Below are 18417 nucleotides of genomic sequence, written 5' to 3'. Positions count from 1 at the left end.
TTCTATGCCTATTGTATTAGAAACTTTAAGGGGCAGTATCTTTTCCAAGAACATATGGCAGGTGTTAAAAGGTTAAGAGATGATTGTGAAGTCATAGAGATGTTACTTTTGAATTTCCAGTTTTCAGATCTAGAGCAAGTGACAAGGCAATTCAAAAACCACCAAGGGTGTGATCCTATGGCTTCCCAATGTCATCTGGAGGCATAGGAGAAGTTGGTGTCTCAGCTCCAAACTTGGAAATAGGCAGGATCCTGATCTTGGAGACACCTGCTGCCCAGGTGCTCTTGCATACCCATAACTTCAGAGCCAGAGTCTCAGGGGCAGACCAGTGAAAAGCAAGATACATACTCTCCTTCAAAGTATTTGTCCCTCCTTCAAAGGATCTCAGCCTCTTCCCTTCATGATGAGGGCATACATTTAGATGGCCCAAATCATCTGCCTTGGGGACTGAGGGGAGTTCAGTCCTAGGCTTCCACTAGATGCCTGCCATCCTCTGAGTTCAAGGGGCTGCAGGCATCTACACTCAATGGCGCTCTCACAGAAGTATCATTGCATTACACCTTAGTATCCTCAGACCGCAAACCTGTACTCACCAACTTGAGAGCAATCCCCATTGAACCAAACAGCTGTTATTTCTGAGCTGACATAAGGGATTGTCCTGTATGTAGCCATTCTTAGAACCCCAAATCACCACAAATATTCTCTTTCGCACATACAAGCATGATTTTTTACCTTTGCATCACCTTTACTTTCTGCTGTAAAATGTAGTTCTAAGCCAGTAAGTGCTGCCAAATGCCCTATATGGTTCACCATTTGTTTCAACATCTGCATTATTTTCCTTTGTGCCTCTGCTACTACAGATGACAGATCTGAACAACCACCCTGAGACGCAAAAAAATCCAGTTAGGAAATATTTGTTGCATGCATATCAGTCAGTGATTCCAATTGGGAGCATAATATAAACTAGATTGCTTACTTTGCAAAGCCATGATGCGTGTGTACGTACAATTCAGCTTAACTTCATCCTACATTGTAAGATTACTTTAGTACCCTATGCACACATTCAGTACTGTAATTTACACTTGGTGTTGGAATGAGTTGGTGGCACAAGCAAGCAGTGTGTGTCTGGATTTTCTGAGCTCTGGGTGTTCCATCAGCTTCTTAGAAGGTATCAAAACAAAATAAAAACACTATCAATTTGGAGTTCTCTTTTATGAAGAATTGCTTTTGGAGGATGGTATGTTTGGGATTAATTGTGGGAAGTGAGAATGCAAGGAGTGAAAAGACACACAGGTTTGTATGATCAGACATCCTTGGCTCTTTAGCTCTCTCTAAACTATTCAACAACAGGAAATTAGACAGGCTCTGCCTTTGGTTGTGTTACAGGAGGTATAAGGCTGCATTGAAGCTTGCAATCCAAATGAACCAGCTTCTCAACAATGAAATCCAAATGCTCAAAGACAGTTCAGACTGTCTGGCTAGTCAACACACAACACGCCTCCAACAGCTCCACAATTCTGTCCAGCAGCCTCTGTTTATTTTTATTTCAATTTAGCAGTTTAAGGAGTTTAGCAGTTGAAGGAGTATTAAAGGGAAAAACAAAACTAATAAAATTATCTCCAGATAATGTTTACTCAGCTACTTTTGTGGACAAAGGAGTGAGACAGTTCTGTAGGGGGATTCTGGCTTCTTTGGAAAGCAAAATATAATTGTGCATGCTACTCTGAATGTTACTGGCTCTGAATCTGAAATAACTTGTGCTTGCTGATAGCTGAAAACCATTCTTATGCTGACTGCAACACTGAGAGAAAATTCAAGCCAGAGCAAAGGATTTCAGAATTTTGTATTTTTATAGCCTAAAGTACTTTCTCCTGGGGTGATAAAATCACTCCAGAAGCAACATCTGTTGGATTATTTTGAACAGGTTGAGGGTTAAACCAATACTTCCAATTCTTTCATGCTCAAATGAAATCTGCAATGAAGCCCCTTACCTGCAAGAGCAACTGGAGATATCCTCCCAAATGTTTTATATCATCCCTTAGTTCATCATAAATTTTTACAAACTCATCATTTTTTCGGAAACAATTCAGCCAGTGCTTTGTTAATACCACCAACTGTTCAAAAGAGGTGGTAATCCTGATGCTGGAGGACTGAGCAACTTGATCAACGATGAAAACTAAACACATTGAAAAATTAGTTAGTGAATTAATTATTTAGAAGATAATTGATTTTGGTAAAATGCTTGGCAAGGACTGGAGAAAATATGCTTGCAATGATTTCTAAATTAGTGGACAGAGACTCAGAATGAGAAGTAGGCAATAAAACAGGTCTTACAGTTTTCATGACTTTCTTCAGCTTGCTCATAAGCCTTTGTCAAAGCAGTGACTCCAGTATATATAGTACATAAAGCTGTTAAAAGACTTCGTGCCATGCTCTCCTCTTCTTCGTGGGTCTGTCCCAACACATCCAGAGCTGAACCTATCAGTTCCTTACATATACCAGGAAGAAATGATTCAGGTGGATCCAATTTCAGGCTGCCCAAAGTATTTGCTGAGCCTGTGATAACAGAACAGCTTCATGAACTCATAAACTTAAATAAATGACCGAGTCAATAGTCCGGTGAATTTCTTCTCTAATATTTTTAAATTTGCTGCACCATTATGATGAATAAACAGATACCCATTTTAATCAGGTTTACCCTCTGGAAAAAACACATAGATACAACTTGAAAAGAGCAGAATATGAGAAAGAATGTCATTCTTTCCATATATACAATGTAAATATACACACATTTTAAAAATTTCAGGGCAGTATCCAGCCAAGTGCTTATGCCCTGCTGAGTATCTGGGGCCTTAACAGATTTACTTTCCATCATTTATGCAAGGAAGATTTAGCACTTCTGAGGGCAACCCAGAATGAGTGGAAACACTAATCATTAGAAGGTTGTATAAGGGGCACCCCACTGATCTGCTCCCTTGCAGTGTTTCTGTGTTTTCTTAGCGTTTCTTCTTTTATTGTTAGCTTCTGCCAGAAACTAACTCTCCCTTGCATGAGCAGTGGGTCCTACTTACAGAAGGGAAGTTGGCACCCACCACTTGGTAGAAAGGAATCAGAAGACAGAGTCAAAGGGAATGGAAGTTTCATGTTGGATTGTGCCCTCAGCTATCCTTTAAGTGAAATGAAAAGCTGTGAAAACAGAACACATTAAAGATAGCTTCTCAAAGTCACAGTTGTGTAAATGCACATACACACCAGGTAAGTACGAATTGTTCAGTCTCATCTTAACCTCAGACAAACATCCAGAAATTCGCTTGCTCTTCCTCAGACTTCTGCTTCTCCTATTTTGAGCAAGAATAGGGAAGCAAGAAGAAAACAGTTCAAAGTTTCATGACATCTAATAACTTTCTGTAACTCACCCCAAATTTTCTTTACATCCTGCCATGGGCACTTTAAGACTACATTGACCTCACTGAAGGAGCACAATAGCCATTCTAAGATGCTTAGAAGACTCAGTATAGGCTTCTAATAGCTAGGAAGCATTCCTTGCTACATATATTAAACATTATTCATCCTCTCTCTCTCTCATTAACAACTTTGGCTACCCTGTAGAAAGGGTATAAAAAGAACTGACTTGGTGGGACATTCATCACATGCATTCCATGTTTTGTTCTGTTCAGAGAAGTTTCCCTTCACCATGACATATCTAAAACCTTTACTTCCAGTTTGCAGGCAGTACCTCACTGAGCTGCCTAATAAAATATCCTATATATATTTCTCCCAATTTTTTGTTTACAAAGCAGAATTTTGCTTTAAACTCAAAACAAGAAATTATTTACCTCCTTGTAGAAAGCGAAGAAACTGATGTATTTGAAACATCAGGTTCCCATTCATCAGTTGGATCATAGAAAATCTCATCAGCTTTGTTAATACTGTTTGCCTGGAAAGAAAATAAATCCATTTTTCTTAAAGTGCTATAGTTTCCATAGTTGCAAAGAAAAATGCAGTGCTCAACAACCTACTTATTTATTTTTAATTTTATTTACAATATTTTTATCTTGCTCTTCAGCCAAAGAGAGGCTCCCAAAGCAACAAAGATGAATAATGAGATGATCTCTCTCTTCAGGCTTACAATCTGAAAGATTTATGAGAGCTGCCTCTTCATAATTTTCACACTTTAAACCAGAAAGAATCTACTACATTCTAAAAACATTATTCAAACCTCTTCACTCTACCCAGCAAGGTTAAAGCTTCAGTGAAAAGTTTGCTGTCTTATCCTACAGCTAAACTGGTCCAGGCATCCCACAATATACTTCTCAGTATAGTCTTCCAAGAAGCAGCAGTTAGCACTTATAACTGAAGGTGAAGGCTTCAGCCAGTACATCCTATTTCAAAGCCAGGCTCTCATACATGGAAAGAGTCAGGACTTCTATTGTGTAATTTCATCTTCAGCAGCTGGCTTCACACAACAGGGTTGAGCATGGGTGGTCACTGAACCACTGGCTTGTTGCGTTGCATGAGCTTGGCCATGCTAACCATGGTTTCTTAATCAAAAGCAACCCAGAGTTCACAACTCAACAATAAACCATGAGTTTTGTGTTGTTGTTTTAAAACGCAATCCCACAAACATGTCTGTTAGCATGGTTGGGTTTGCACAACACAACAGTCCCTGGTTCAATAGCAAGCCATCACTTTGTTGTTGTTAGTTGCGAAGTCATGTCCGACCCATCGCGACCCCATGGACAACATTCCTCCAGGCCTTCCTGTCCTCCACCATCCCCTGGAGTCCACTTAAGCTCACGCCAACTGCTTCAGTGACTCCATCCAGCCACCTCATCCTCTGCCGTCCTCTTCTTCTTTTGCCATCTATTGTTCCCAGCATTAGACTCTTGGGTTTAAGTATGGATAAAGCCATCACTTTATCCATACTTAAACCTAAGTGTGTCTTGTTGTGTTGTGAGAAGTCAGCCAATGAAGGCAAAACCACATAATAAAAATCTGGGTTCTCTTCACACATGCTCATATGGATTTCAAGTCAAATGTTACATTGACTGAAGATTTTACCTTAATTCATTAGTTCATGTGGACTTAGAAGTTCAGTGCGGCTTTTCTGCCAGAGTCTTCTCACTGCACCCTCCTAGGGACTTTCTTTTCTAACTGTGTTCTGCCTCAGGCTCCTGGTTTTTTGCCTGCACCTTTCACACACCCTTAGGCTGGTCTGTGAGCTGCCAAGGTCAGCCCACATGCTGGCTTCCGATGGCTGAACAGCACCAATGTCTCAATAGCACTTCTGGATGCCAGCAGCCAAGGGAGCCTGAATAGGCACTTCTGTTGCCATGCCAGATGAGATGGGCTCACACTGGCAAATACTGGCAGTGCGTCTTTCACAGACAAGTATTAGTTTAGGAAGCAAGTGGGGAATTTTGTTTCCTCCTAAACAAACCTCATAGGCTTCTTTCATCATAGCCAGTTTGTCTTCAAATTTCTCAAGGCTCCAGAAAGTTGCAACACCCAGTCTGATGTTGCGGACCTGCACTTGAAGAGAAGGGCCAGTGCCATTTTCTTGATCCATTGCATCATGTCTAGGAAAAGAAGAGAGGAAGTACATCCAAAGCACACAGGCTCAGAAAGCATCTCTGTGCCTCCTGATTAATTATAACATTGGAGAGGAATAGAAATTATATTTTACATACAGATTGCAAAGTAAACAATAACTGAGCTTCATTTTGAAATGAAACACTTACAACTACACAAAAGAACCTTATGGCAGCATTCATAGAATTTCATAGAAATGTTCAGAACTTTGAGAATCTCTGTCTTTATTAATTGTAAATTATAAGTGCTCAGATCAGTGTGTTCACGGTTTATTTTACTTTTGCTTTTAAGCAGTTTAGATACTTTGCTGAAATGCTGTCTTAATTGGTTTTGGTTGAATCAATGCAACATAAAAGCATAAATTGCTTTACTTCAAATACTTACCTACAAAAGACAGTGTGCTTCTCTAATTTACTGCTAATAGTGTTGGCCTCCTTGATCATCATGGACAGTTTCAAAGAGTTCCAGTTTGGTTCTGCTAAACATTTTTTTACAAAGGAAAAAAGCATGATTACTGGCTAACAATCATGTCAGTCGGTGAATTATCAATCCCTGAAATTATGAATAAGTAGTTATTTATAATGATACTCTCAGTGGGATATGGCGCTTAGTTCAGAAATTAGCCACCCTAAAATTGGGGCATAGATATTAACAAAGGGAAATCTGAATATCTCTTTTACCTGGTTTGCACTTAAACAGCCCAGAATTATAAACCATGGTTTAATACTGGGTTAAAACTCTGGACAGTTTAAGTCTAAGCTCAGACAACATAACTAATAACCCAAGAAAGGGGTTTTCCTGGGTTCTTTCTCAAAATAAGTTGCAGGCAGGCAGGATGTGCTGTGTCTGCTCTTGATCTCAACAATTTGAGTTAAACAACGCATGAATTGTCATCATGTATGAAACGGGTCTCCATCAGTGATCACCCAGTTGTCCCTTCAGGCACAGTGGCACTTCCACCATTTCCCTTTCTACAGCTTTTCCAGCTGCAAAATGCTCCACATACTACTTTGGCAGGTTTCCCAGTTCTCAAAATCAGTTTTATGTGTGACATGGAAAAACCAAGTATATACACAGAAACATCTCTACAGCTCTTCCTGGATCACTAAGAAGATGAGAAAACCTGTGTGTCTAATGGTATTTCTTATGCTTGTACATGTTGTCCATTTTTCAGGAAAGACTTTAATCATATCACATTGGTGTGGGTAGCTTGCCCTGGGCTACCTCAGACTTTTTTTCCTATCATCTCTGGATTCTGTACTGACTGAGACACCTGACACCCAAGCTCCATCAAAGGTCAGGTGTTATTGCAGATTAGCAGTAGGAGATGGAGACAGCCTTCTTCGCAAGCTTGTAGCGTGGCATCACCCACATCACCAACTGGATTGCTTTTACCTGCTTTTAGAAATAACAATTGCAGTCAGGGATTTGGCAGGCAACAGCAATACATCAGGTTCCAATTATTAAAAACTTACTTGTCTACCTTAACTTTTCCTAGCCAGTACTTTATATGATTGTCATGCTTTTCTATGACGTGCTGTATAATAATTTATTATAAACTGCAGAAGGATTTTTAAAATGAGAAGAGAAATGAAGTATTTTAAAATATATGTGAACTTCAGGGATTGCATGAACCCTAAGATGCTGTTGCCCTCTAAAACAGCAGTTCATTTGTACATTAAGTAGTTTTCACAGTTTCATGTGAATACAACTTCCTCCAAGTTTATCCTCAGAATATGTTTGTAAAGAATTAAAGGCTGCAATTCTATACAAACCTGGGGATAGTTCCTACTGAACTCATTAGGGTCTATTTTGGACACAGGGTTGTATCTGACAGTGCCATTTTGTTTATCATTTTGGTAAGAAACCCTGTTCATACCCTTGTGCAAATGTACAGTCTAGTACTTTGATTCTGTTTGTGCAAGCTCTTACACAAGGCATTTCACGAGTAGTTGTGCAAGCCATTGTTATTGCATGGGTTTTACTGAAAAAATAGCAAAATTGCTTATTAAGATTCAACAGGTAGGTTGGTGAACTTTCCCAGTGTCCAAAAGCAAGGAGAGTTTTCTGGAGCCACGCCAAGGCCTTGTAGCCTTCAGCTTGTTACACAAAGCATTGGAGATAATTGCCTTGAAGCTACTTTTCCCAATCGTTCTGTAGAAAAGGGCTGCTTTTGCTGTAAGAACAAAACTGTTTGCCTTACAAAAACTGTTTCTCCCTAGCACCTCATTTCCCAGGATGCAGGCATTGAAGCCCAGTGCATACTGACAGACTCCACAGTAGTGGAAAAGAGGGCTCTTATACAATGCATGGCAAGAAGCACTGTCTTTTGTTCTTGGCTTGGGGAGAAGAATTGATGGGTAGCTCACCCAGGCAACTTTAGAGGTCCTGGCCTATCCAGAAAACCGACACAGTCACAGAGAAGATGAATGGAAGCCTTCTTTCTCTTGTTTATATTCTGCCTCCCTATTTTATCATTGCATTCAATTCAACAGGAAGATCTCTGTTCCCACTATCTGTGAACTTGAAATGTGATGCCTTGGCTGGACCAGGCACTTCGAGTTAAAACAGCAGCATAAGATTGTGCACAACTTATTACAACCTCATGAGATGACATGTTGCTTGTGATTTATTCTCACAGTTGTTGTGTAACCGCTAACAGAACAACAGGAACATTTGTAACTATTCCAGAGGCATACAGTTGGAGATTAGGATAAGGTTAGATATAGTCTACATATAGGAATGCACTGTGGAAACCATGTATTCAATAGCTGTGAACTGAATGGAGAAGAAACAGGAAAGGGCTGCCCTCCAAACAAAAAGTGTACATCAGTGTACAGTCAGTATACATTCTCTGTATACGGTATAGTTGTTGTAAGGAAAATATATATTTTCAATACTGAGCTGGTCATGGGTGTGGGGAGAAGCCTTTTCCAGAAGCCTACTGGAGGGTTGAGATGAAATACATAAAATCTCATTAATATTTGTGAGTAAGCACTATTCAGCAAAATGTATTATAATAATACCTTTAGTTCTCTTTCCCCGACTCTGCTGAAGAATTTGCACTTCCTGAGCAATTTTCTGCTTCTCTGCCTCCAGAGCTTCAAGAATCTTGGCACGACGAATTGCGTGATCTTCCAAAACCTTGCACAAAACAAGGACCACAACTTTTTCAGCAAAAGAAGGAGCTCTATTTAATATTCTACTTTCTGTTCTTAGACTTCTTCACTACACGAGCTGACCATCCTAAAAAGGGGTAAATTACCGACGTGGCTCAAAGCATGTATACTCTGGAGAATCCTGCCCTTGAATGAATTCAACACTAGTAGTGCAAATCTACATTCCATTGGTAAGGCTTACATAAATCATCTTCCACTCCATTTTATTCTTACAACAAACCTGTGGGGTAGGTTTGGGCAAGTCACTGCCTCTCAGCCTAAGTCATCCCCACTTTGTTTCATGACTGCGTGGGAACAGAAGCAAGATCTCAGGTGAACACTCTAACCACTATTCCCATACTAGCTCTGACCTTCCAGAGACCTCAATCAGATACAGCAACATGGATATCTTGTTTAACTTTACAATTACACAAGCGTGACACAAACCAAACTCAGTTTTGCTGATGTGCTGTTTTTCGACATTGGCCTGTGCCCAAAGCAGCTCGCAAGAAATATCAAAATGCGTATTTAAAAATGAAAATTTAATATTTTAATAACTTTCAATGTCATCTATAGGTTTTAATTTGCAGCCAGGGTGAATCTGGAATTTATTTGTAATATTTGTATTGTGTTCATTTATTTATGTAAGCCGTCCCGAGGCTATGTGATGGGACAGCATGCAAAAATTCTAAATAAATAAATAAAATTTAGCAAAACATCTACTGCTTTAAAGGCAACAAAATCAATTCAGCAAACATTGGATAAATCCATTATTGCAGTAAACTATATATATATTACATGACACGTACAGAGCAAAATCAGAATTGCCTAGCCTCTACTGTTCGCACGAATCTTGCTAACACTTTGATCAGTCCCAGCAGGCTGACTTAAATATAATTCCGCAGGAATGGGTATTTTCATCCGACTAGATAATTCAACATCGGGCTATTTCATTTCTCCTCCAGAAGAGGTTGCAATACTCATTCGAAGCCCCTAACTTGCAATTATTTCTAAACTGAATTAGGGTTCGGTTCACAAGGAGAGAGAGATCAAGATCATTTTCTTCAGTAGTTACATCTGCCAAGAGAAGTTCTGAAAGACGTCTTATTTCCTTCCCATAGGATTCCCAATCTCCAATGTGAAAGCGAGTGCTTATGCAACACAGCCCCAGGAAATGCCTTTGAATGCCCCAATTCCAATTGGCACATCAGCAGAGCATCCGAGTTACATAAATTCCTATTTTGCAAATACCTCAAAAGGGGAAAACTAGAGGACACCCGAGACTTTACTTGGTCATACAAGATAGGAAGTACAGATTCAACAGAGTAATATTAAAACAGGTACAATGTCCAATCGATGAGACAAGATGCTAGGGAAGGAGGTTGTCGTTTCTGAATTTACCTCTCTGGCAGCCAACGTCTCCATTTTCAAGCGCTTCTTGTTGAAGTGTACCTCTAGCTCAAGGCCTTGTTTTGCTTTCTCCAGCTCTTGAATTCTGTTTGCAGCCATCTGATTATTCATTTCCTGCAACTGAGTCCTACGGGATTCTTCTTCCTAAGAAAAGACAGACAAATAATATGTACCAACATTCTTTACCCGCCCCCTCATCAAAGCCATTGCCCTAAACAAAATTCTATTCATGTGTGCACATATCTTTTGTCCCCTATTCCCTCCCATTATTCTAATAGTGCATGGTGACCCTGTGACTATCAAAGAAATGGGCCACCCACAGACAAGGTAACGATTCTGTCATACCTGGAGACCCCACAGGAATTCAGAAATACGTTTGTTCATTAAAATGGCAGGTGAAAAACCTCTAAAACATCCCAACGAGTGTGCTCATTGAACCAGAGAAGTCACAGACCTTTGCAAGCCTTGTCTTCAAGCCTTCCGAGGTTCATTTTATGCTGGGAAGGGAAGGGGGAGAGTGCTATGAGGCTAAAGAACTCCCCCTTCTGAACTACATGGGCAACCTTCAGGAAGGCAGTGAGAAGGACACCATTTTCATTTTCTACTCACTAACCTGTCTCTTTCCTCCCTCGCTATATCTAGATCAAACTATGGCTCTGTTCAGACAACACAACAAGCCATGGTGGCGTTTTACCATTACTGGTCTGTCATGCTGTCCAAACCTAGTCATGGTATTTTTACCATGGTAAATTTGTACTTTAAAAACCATAATGGTTTCTCTGTACCAACGCGGCTTGCTGTGTTGTCTGAACCCAGGAACATGGCTTCCATAGTCCAGAATGTGACTACTCCAACCATCTAGCCTCTGTGTAGACCGTTGAGAAAGAGGCAGGTGACTTAAGCAGAGAGTGATGCACCTTGGGATTCAATTTCCGGCACAGTAGCTAAAGTGGGAAAGATGGAAACCATGATAAAATGGAAAGCATGTGATCATCTGTCAGGTAGATGATGGCAAGAAACCTCAAACCATGGTAACCATGTAGGATCTGCTTCCTTATAGACTGTGTCCACACAACACTACATCTATATACCTGAGCCCTATGGAGCTACATACAACTTTAAGGAAAGTTTAGGAAAGGAGGAATGAAAATTATTCTCATTGTTCCCACACAGCATCACAGGCTGCGGGAGGCTGCATTAAAACATGCACCTTTGCCTTTACCTTGACAGATTCTGTCCCATCCCTAGAGAATGCGCATCCTTGCCCTTATCGCTGTAGTGCTCTTAAACTGACTGGGTGTGTCTTCTGACGCAAGCAGTGATGCACTGCATGCCCACCATTCAGAGCCCATCCCTGCTGCGTGCGACCACGGTACGATCCACGCCACTTACTTCAACCCTCTCCATCATGACTTACCAGCTGTGTTTCTAATAACTTTATCTGGTTCTCGTAATTCTTCTGCTGAGAACTAAGTTCTTCTTGAGCCATTTCCTTCGCAATTTGCATACTCTGCATCATTTCTTCCTTAGCCTTCAGCCGTGCTTCTTCTATTTCTGATTCAAGTCTAAGAAGTGTTTTGAAAAGCAAAGGAAAGGCATACATTTGGAGCAAAATAGTCCATCTTACATTTTTACCACCGAAGAATATCACTAAATCCCATTTCCAGCCTCCATACATTTATGAACCAAAACGATGAGCTTTAATTTTTTCAATATGCTGTGCAGGGCATCTCACCTAATTACTATTTAAACATAGGTCTAGAGCTCCCCTTCTGGAAAACTGCAAGGCATTCATCTTCCACCTTTTAATATCATTGCTGGCACAAGGAAACCCACATCATCCAAAGAATAGAGGAAAAATCCAATGACAATACAGGTTCTGCCTCTGATAGTGTGTTTATTTGGCTGTAGTCCAGCAACCTCTTTGTTACATCTGTAGATAATTAACCATAACCATTTTGTCTCAAACTGCAAGGAAAGAACAGTGGTGCCCAAACCAAGGCTTGGGAGCCATGTGCAGAGTTCCTTTTGTGGCTTGCTGATTGCTATTGCAGGCACCCAAGGGGATCCACTTGCCGCTCCCTGCCCCCCAAAGTTGCTTGCTGCTCCCCACCCTCTCCCGCCCCTGTGAGCACCCACTTGCAGCTCTCAGTCATCTGACATAATTACCGTGTGTGTCTCTTCCATTGAGCAAGTCAGCCCACCCCTAGAATAGAATATATTAGCTCTGCAGGTGACCATGGGTTATAAGTTTAAGTCTTTGCCTGAATTTAAAGTTTCAGCACTAGCAGGATTTCAATATAATTTTAAGAAACCCACGGGACAACTTCCTTACAGATTAGTAGAGTATAAATTAAATTAAATTGAAAAGCTTTAGTTTAGGCATTCTTCTCCTATGGGTACAAAAATTATTGTCATTTTATGTGTATGTTCACATATCCAAGTTGTAAAAATCGGCACACAGCTTTAGCTTAGAATGTCTGTGCCTACTTACTGAGCCTTCTGTGCAGCCAGCAATTCATTTTTTGCAAACTCAAAATCTTTTGGACCATCCTCAGGAAGGGATGCCCCACAATACCGACTCTTTACTTTCTGAACTTCTACTGGATGGTTAAATCGAAAATAGTGATCACCGCCAAGAATGATGCGATCGCCCTAGAAAATTCAGAAGATATTAGATGGCTGCATATTATCAAGTGTTTGGAGGGAAAAACTCAAGTAATCAAGTGATATAAGCTTAGCCATCCACAGCCTACTTTAAATCGGCATATAGCACGTGAATTTAAATTTCCATCTCAGATTCCGTGCATACATAAATCTAGTTGTGCCTGTTTCGATCAACTTACGTGATGCAGAAATGTGGGCCCTGAAATGCATTTTCCGTTGACATACGTCTTTGCTTCCCCCACTGGGATGGTACACACAGCACCCTCCACATGCCTGATAATGCTGCAAATGAAAAACTTCATGTTACCCCACGCAAATGGCACACACAGGCCGTGATCCAAAGAGTGAATGGCTACCCCAGTGGAATGTGACTCCATCGCCACACCCACAACCTGCTTTTGAAATTAGTCTCCTTTCCAAAGGCCAGTGTTCGGGTTCGGATTAGGTCTTGAACCCACACAACTGCAGCCTCCTTCTAGTGTTGTTCCCCACAAAGCAGTCCTGTGAGGGGCCAGCCTCTGAAGACAGAATCTTCCTATAACCTTCTGTTGCATTCACTGTTAGACTAAGTCAAGTCCATTTATTTTAATGAAGGTCAAAGATTATAGACAACTCCAGAAGGTCAAAGATTATAGACAACTCCATAAGTTACTGTCATTTATTTATATCCTGCCACTTCTCCTCTTGCAAGGGACCCAAGGAGACTCACACGGCCCTCCTCTGCTCCATTTTATCTTCACAAGCACCTTGTTGAGGAGAGGTTAGGCTGAGAGTAACTGACTTGCCCAGCGAAGTCACTCAGAAAGCTTCTTAGCTGAACAGGGACTAGAACCCAGATCTCCAGAGTCCCAGTCCAATGCTGTAACCACTGTACTACACTGGCTTTCAGTAACATTTCTCATCTTATCCATCCAAAAATTTATCTAAGTCCCTTTAGCCATCCTAAGCACTGCAACATGAGACTGCCTCACTGGATTCCGACCAATTATATTTTAATAATTGTGTGTGCGTGCCCTTCCTTCCTTCCTTCCTTCCTTCCTTCCTTCCTTCCTTCCTTCACACACACACACACACACACACACACACACACACACACACACACACAGGGTGGGGGAGAGTAGCCATTTTGCTGAGACAAAAACCTACCAATGGTCATCAGCAATTAAAACGCCAGACAACTGAATATCATGACGTGAATGTGGCTTGCATTTCCCAACAGTAGTTTCTCCTTCCTTAATCATGTATAGCAACATCTCAGACAGCTGCGGATCTTCATTCAGGTTGACCAAGTTAGGTAGACTGTTGTCTACCTTGAACGTAATACCTGCTTTCTAAAACAAAGGATCAGAGAGTGAGAGATTAATTTTGTGAGCCTAAAATGATATATTTACTTACTCCTTTTAAGGACTTAGTCTAGGCAAAAAAGGTGGAATTTAATTTTGGGAATGCCCAAAGTTTCGCATCAGTGCCTGAATTTGCTTAAAGAATAGTACCTGTAATTCCACTGTTTCTTCAAATTTCTTTTTTTCTGCTTGTTCAAGTTTTTCTTTCCAGGCCCTATATTTATTCAGAGGAAAAAATCAGTGGTTTAGCCTCAAACAGCAAACTGTATTAGTCTTGCAAGTGCCAGAAGATCATAAGTACCTTTGCATCTCAGCCATCTCTCTCTCTTGTTGGTGCAGCTTCATCCTTAGAGATGTTATTTCTTGTACGTAAAGTCTCTGTTTCTCAGGGTCAACATTCTGCATGTTCTTTTGAGCCAATTTCAGTTTCTCAATTTCAGCTTTCAGTTCTATATTTAACAAGAATATTTAACCAATAAGTCACAACACTACCTTACATTAACAAATACGTTGGTGAAATTTGTGAAGACTCATTACATTGAGAAATATAAGGAATAGTTGTGCTAGATAAAGGAACCAATGACTTAGTACACACAATGAAATAAACCATGGTTTGTTTATGGGCTGAAAGCAAGCAAACCGGCTCCTGAGCAATTGCCCTTTTTCTGATGGGCTAAACTAGTCAGGGATGTCCCTGTCTGAGCCTAGAATTCAGGGTGAAGGAATAAACAACAAGACTTTGGACTATAGCTCTGCTTTATTTATTGCGGGTTTGAACAATCCAAGGATAGACTATTCCTCAGCTGTTTAGTGCAGGAAGCAGGAGCAGAAGCTGGAAAGCAGTTCAGAGCTAGCACAATTGCTCAATCCTGAACAGCCCACAATTAACAAACTGTAAATTCATCAAACTGGAACAGATCAATGGCTCGAAAACAGGTAGCACCCTCAGTAAGCACAAGGGAATTTTTGCTTACAGGAGGATTGTTATACTCCTCACATCAGAATGATCTGTCCAAAAAGTATGATAACCTACCAGCCTCATTCGGATATAACACAAAACCCTAGGCTCACACAAAATTTCTCTTCCCTGCATTGGCAAGAAGTTTGCATATCTCCCTTTCCATATTTGACAAACTGAAGCTTAACATGACTTAGCTATGGTTTACTAAAACAAGCCAACTTTAAAAAATGGTTTATGAAGCTGGTTTAAGTAGATCATAGTTAAGATGAACCAGAGTTTAGGACATGGATGCAACACTAAACTGCAGTTAATAAAAACTGAAAGCAGATGCTTCCAATCTTCTCATAGCCCCACAGAAGGGGACTACATGAAACTTGTGTATGTAATGCTAAGCCATGGTTTGGTACAGGGATAGGTACCTTTTTAGGCTACTGGGAACATTTGGAAATTTTAGAAATTGTCCCAGGCATCATTACAAGCATAACTGGCAGGTGAGGCATGGCTAATCAAGAAGAACAAAAGAGACAGTATGATAAGGTGGTGAAAGAGAGAGCTGGACTGGAGATGTGGGAGACAGGTTCTAGTCCACACTCAAGCAATGAATCCCTCCAGGTGACTCTGTGCCAGTCATTCATTTCCTCACAAGAGGAAAAAAGATGGGATGTAAATGTAGCATAATCATACTTAACTTGCCTGAAAGAAGGAAAGGGGGAGATATAAGCCCAAACATACTAAATGACTCCTTTGCACCCACATATTTCAGTACTCACAAAAACTATCACCCAGAATACAAACTTTTCCTCTCCCATTGTAAAGCAGCAAACACATTTTCTTCCTCAGTTCCTTTTCTCTCATGTACTAGATCACCCGTTCACTCACTCTCATTCACACACATACACTCATCTAACCTGTTACAACATTCATTAGATTTCTATCCCATCCATTAGCTAAACTTCTATAACTACATTCTGCGTGTGCAGTGAATGAAACCAAATATTTTATTTTTTAAAAAATCCAGTCCCTAGGTATGCACCTAAAAAAGTATAGGGCGAGTGAAAAAAAAAACCCTGTAATATATGGTTATGAACAGACACATACAGAGGCATGAGTTGTAACTCTTGAGATTGTATAATCAAAGAAATTTTAAATAAATAACTGGCTGTATATCACCTTTGAGCTGTTAAGTCGCTTTCAGAGCAAAGCAGTTCCTAACGAAGTTGATTAAAATGCCAATGTACACAGGCAAATTTATCACAGCATCAGACAGAAATAAAAGCTTTTGCACCCTTGGTGAGTTTCAGCTACATGTTTCTGTTTGTGAATCGGTGCAGGCATCTTTCCAATTGCATCATTAAGTGCATATGCCCTGAAAAATCTGAAGGCATCTCAACATAGGGTGTGAATACCCTTTTCTACTAACCAGCAAAATCACTGTAACTCTTACCTAGGATTAATTTAGCATTTATGTCTTCATTGACTTTGGCAACGTTGATTATGAAGCATGCTTGCTTAGCATATCGAAGAGTGCTGAGCGTTTCTTCTACATTGCTGGCAGCTGGGCTTATTGTGGCAATCATAGCAGTTTTTGAATTTCCACCAAGGCTTTCCTTTAGCAGCCTTCATTTGGAAGAAAGGAAATGATGACTTTTCCAATGTGAATCTCTATTAAGACAGGACTATATTTATGTTCTGAAGTGTGTAACTTAGAGTGCAAATGCCCAGGTTCTTCACCTGTGAAGTCAGGATGTTTCCTTCATTCTCCATGCAAATTGCTTTCCCAACACTGATCTCTCCCTGCCCTCCAGATTCAAGAACCCTGTCAGAACCAAGGAGGGGAATGGGCCAAACCAAAACATGTGTTTCTGTGGAGCTGCTTCTCCTCCGAGTGGCTTGGCAAGCACCACTCAAAAGTTTGGGTCAGCATCCTTCCTGGTACCAGAAAGGACAGATACCCAGAGGTTACTGGGTAAGCACTGGGGACATCACTCCCTTCAGTAAAGGAAAAACTGTGAATGGAGGGAGATCCCAGATCAGTCATAGCATGCAACTATGAAGAGCACTTCATTTAGCCTGGGCCACACCAAGGGTTTCTTGGGAAAACAGCAAGGCCGAGGTTGAGCAAAGCACACTTATTTCTCCATGGAATTGATGGAACAGGTCTCTCAGAGTTCATCAACCACAGGAAGGCTGAGGGCTGGCTGCCCACACAGCTGTTAGTGCAAGCCATTGATGGAACTTGCAACTTCTGTGAGTTGCAGGGGGACCTAAACTCTATCAAATATTAAGGCATTACCCAGCTTTACTGATCTACCCAGCTGGAACAGCATGCCTTCTGGGTTCATTCAAATTCCGAAGAAAATGATGTTAACCAGGCATCGAATAGCTCTAGTCCTCAGTGCCAAAGGAACTGAGCACTGTGTTCTCAACTGGACTGTTATGGTATAGTTTGCATTATTTGTGATATTCCCTGGGACAAACTCGTAAGCATATACTTATTTCCCTTTAAGCTGATTGTCACTTGGAAACATGGAATGCTAGAGCATCAAGCAAAACCCATTTTAACTTCCACTGATCAAAATAAGAGAGACTTACAGTGTAATGCTATACATGTTTACTCAGAAGTAAGCCTTGATGAGTTCAATGGAATTTAATCCCAGGTGACAATTTTTGGAGGAGTAATTTGTTGCAGCAAAAACACTTTAAAGATTGGGGGGAAAGGTTCCTAAATAAGCTTGCATAGATTGTCCCCTTCTTCAGATACCAGAAAGGAATCCATTTTTGTGGCCTGTTTAAGGTTCAGGATGATGCTGGGGTAGAAGTTATTGAAGTCCTGGTAGAATTGGCAGGGCCTTCATGAGACCAGCTAATAAAAATGTCATTGATGACTCTTAGACAAGAGGTTTTTGGTAACAGAAGCTGAGAAAGCCTTGTCCAAAGTCACCCATGAAGAAGTTGGCCTATGGCAGGATCTTTATCTGATAACGTGCACAGCAGCCACAAAAGCTTATGTCGGAATAACTATACCAGTCTTTAAAGTTTGCAAGACTCTTGCTTTGTTTTTACCTCAGGGGAGCATAGGACTGTCGCTTTAGTCTGCAGTTCTGGAGTCCTATGCACATTCAACATGGTAGGCTTCACTTTTGAGTAGACAGGTATATATGATTGTTACCAAGGGCATTTCTAACTCTTCCACTGAAATCAGTAGGTCCGAAAAGAACTGTATTTGGATGCATGCGGCCTACAGCAAAAACTGACATTTTCCTTGAATTAGCTCAGTTCCACGGAC

At 40.7% G+C, this 18417-nt stretch overlaps 1 protein-coding gene across 1 annotated transcript in view; it reads right to left on the bottom strand.

The window, feature by feature from the left end:
• Positions 1-18417, bottom strand: part of KIF14 (kinesin family member 14) — a 38790-nt gene that overhangs the window by 10431 nt on the left and 9942 nt on the right. Inside the window, exons 10-25 of the mRNA XM_044432610.1 lie at positions 16576-16748; positions 14472-14619; positions 14321-14384; positions 13974-14158; positions 13007-13109; positions 12655-12815; positions 11578-11725; positions 10152-10304; positions 8619-8736; positions 5977-6070; positions 5441-5579; positions 3837-3937; positions 3253-3338; positions 2335-2556; positions 1992-2176; positions 733-882 (exon numbers count right to left, since the gene is read on the bottom strand). Coding sequence (XP_044288545.1) covers positions 733-882; positions 1992-2176; positions 2335-2556; positions 3253-3338; positions 3837-3937; positions 5441-5579; positions 5977-6070; positions 8619-8736; positions 10152-10304; positions 11578-11725; positions 12655-12815; positions 13007-13109; positions 13974-14158; positions 14321-14384; positions 14472-14619; positions 16576-16748 — 2230 coding nt within the window. The remainder of the gene's footprint in view (positions 1-732; positions 883-1991; positions 2177-2334; positions 2557-3252; positions 3339-3836; positions 3938-5440; positions 5580-5976; positions 6071-8618; positions 8737-10151; positions 10305-11577; positions 11726-12654; positions 12816-13006; positions 13110-13973; positions 14159-14320; positions 14385-14471; positions 14620-16575; positions 16749-18417) is intronic.

Source organism: Varanus komodoensis, unplaced genomic scaffold, assembly GCF_004798865.1.
Source record: "Varanus komodoensis strain SLA01 unplaced genomic scaffold, ASM479886v1 scaffold24, whole genome shotgun sequence".
Classification (NCBI taxonomy): Eukaryota; Metazoa; Chordata; class Lepidosauria; order Squamata; family Varanidae; genus Varanus; species Varanus komodoensis.
This window is presented reverse-complemented; position numbering and strand designations above follow the sequence as displayed.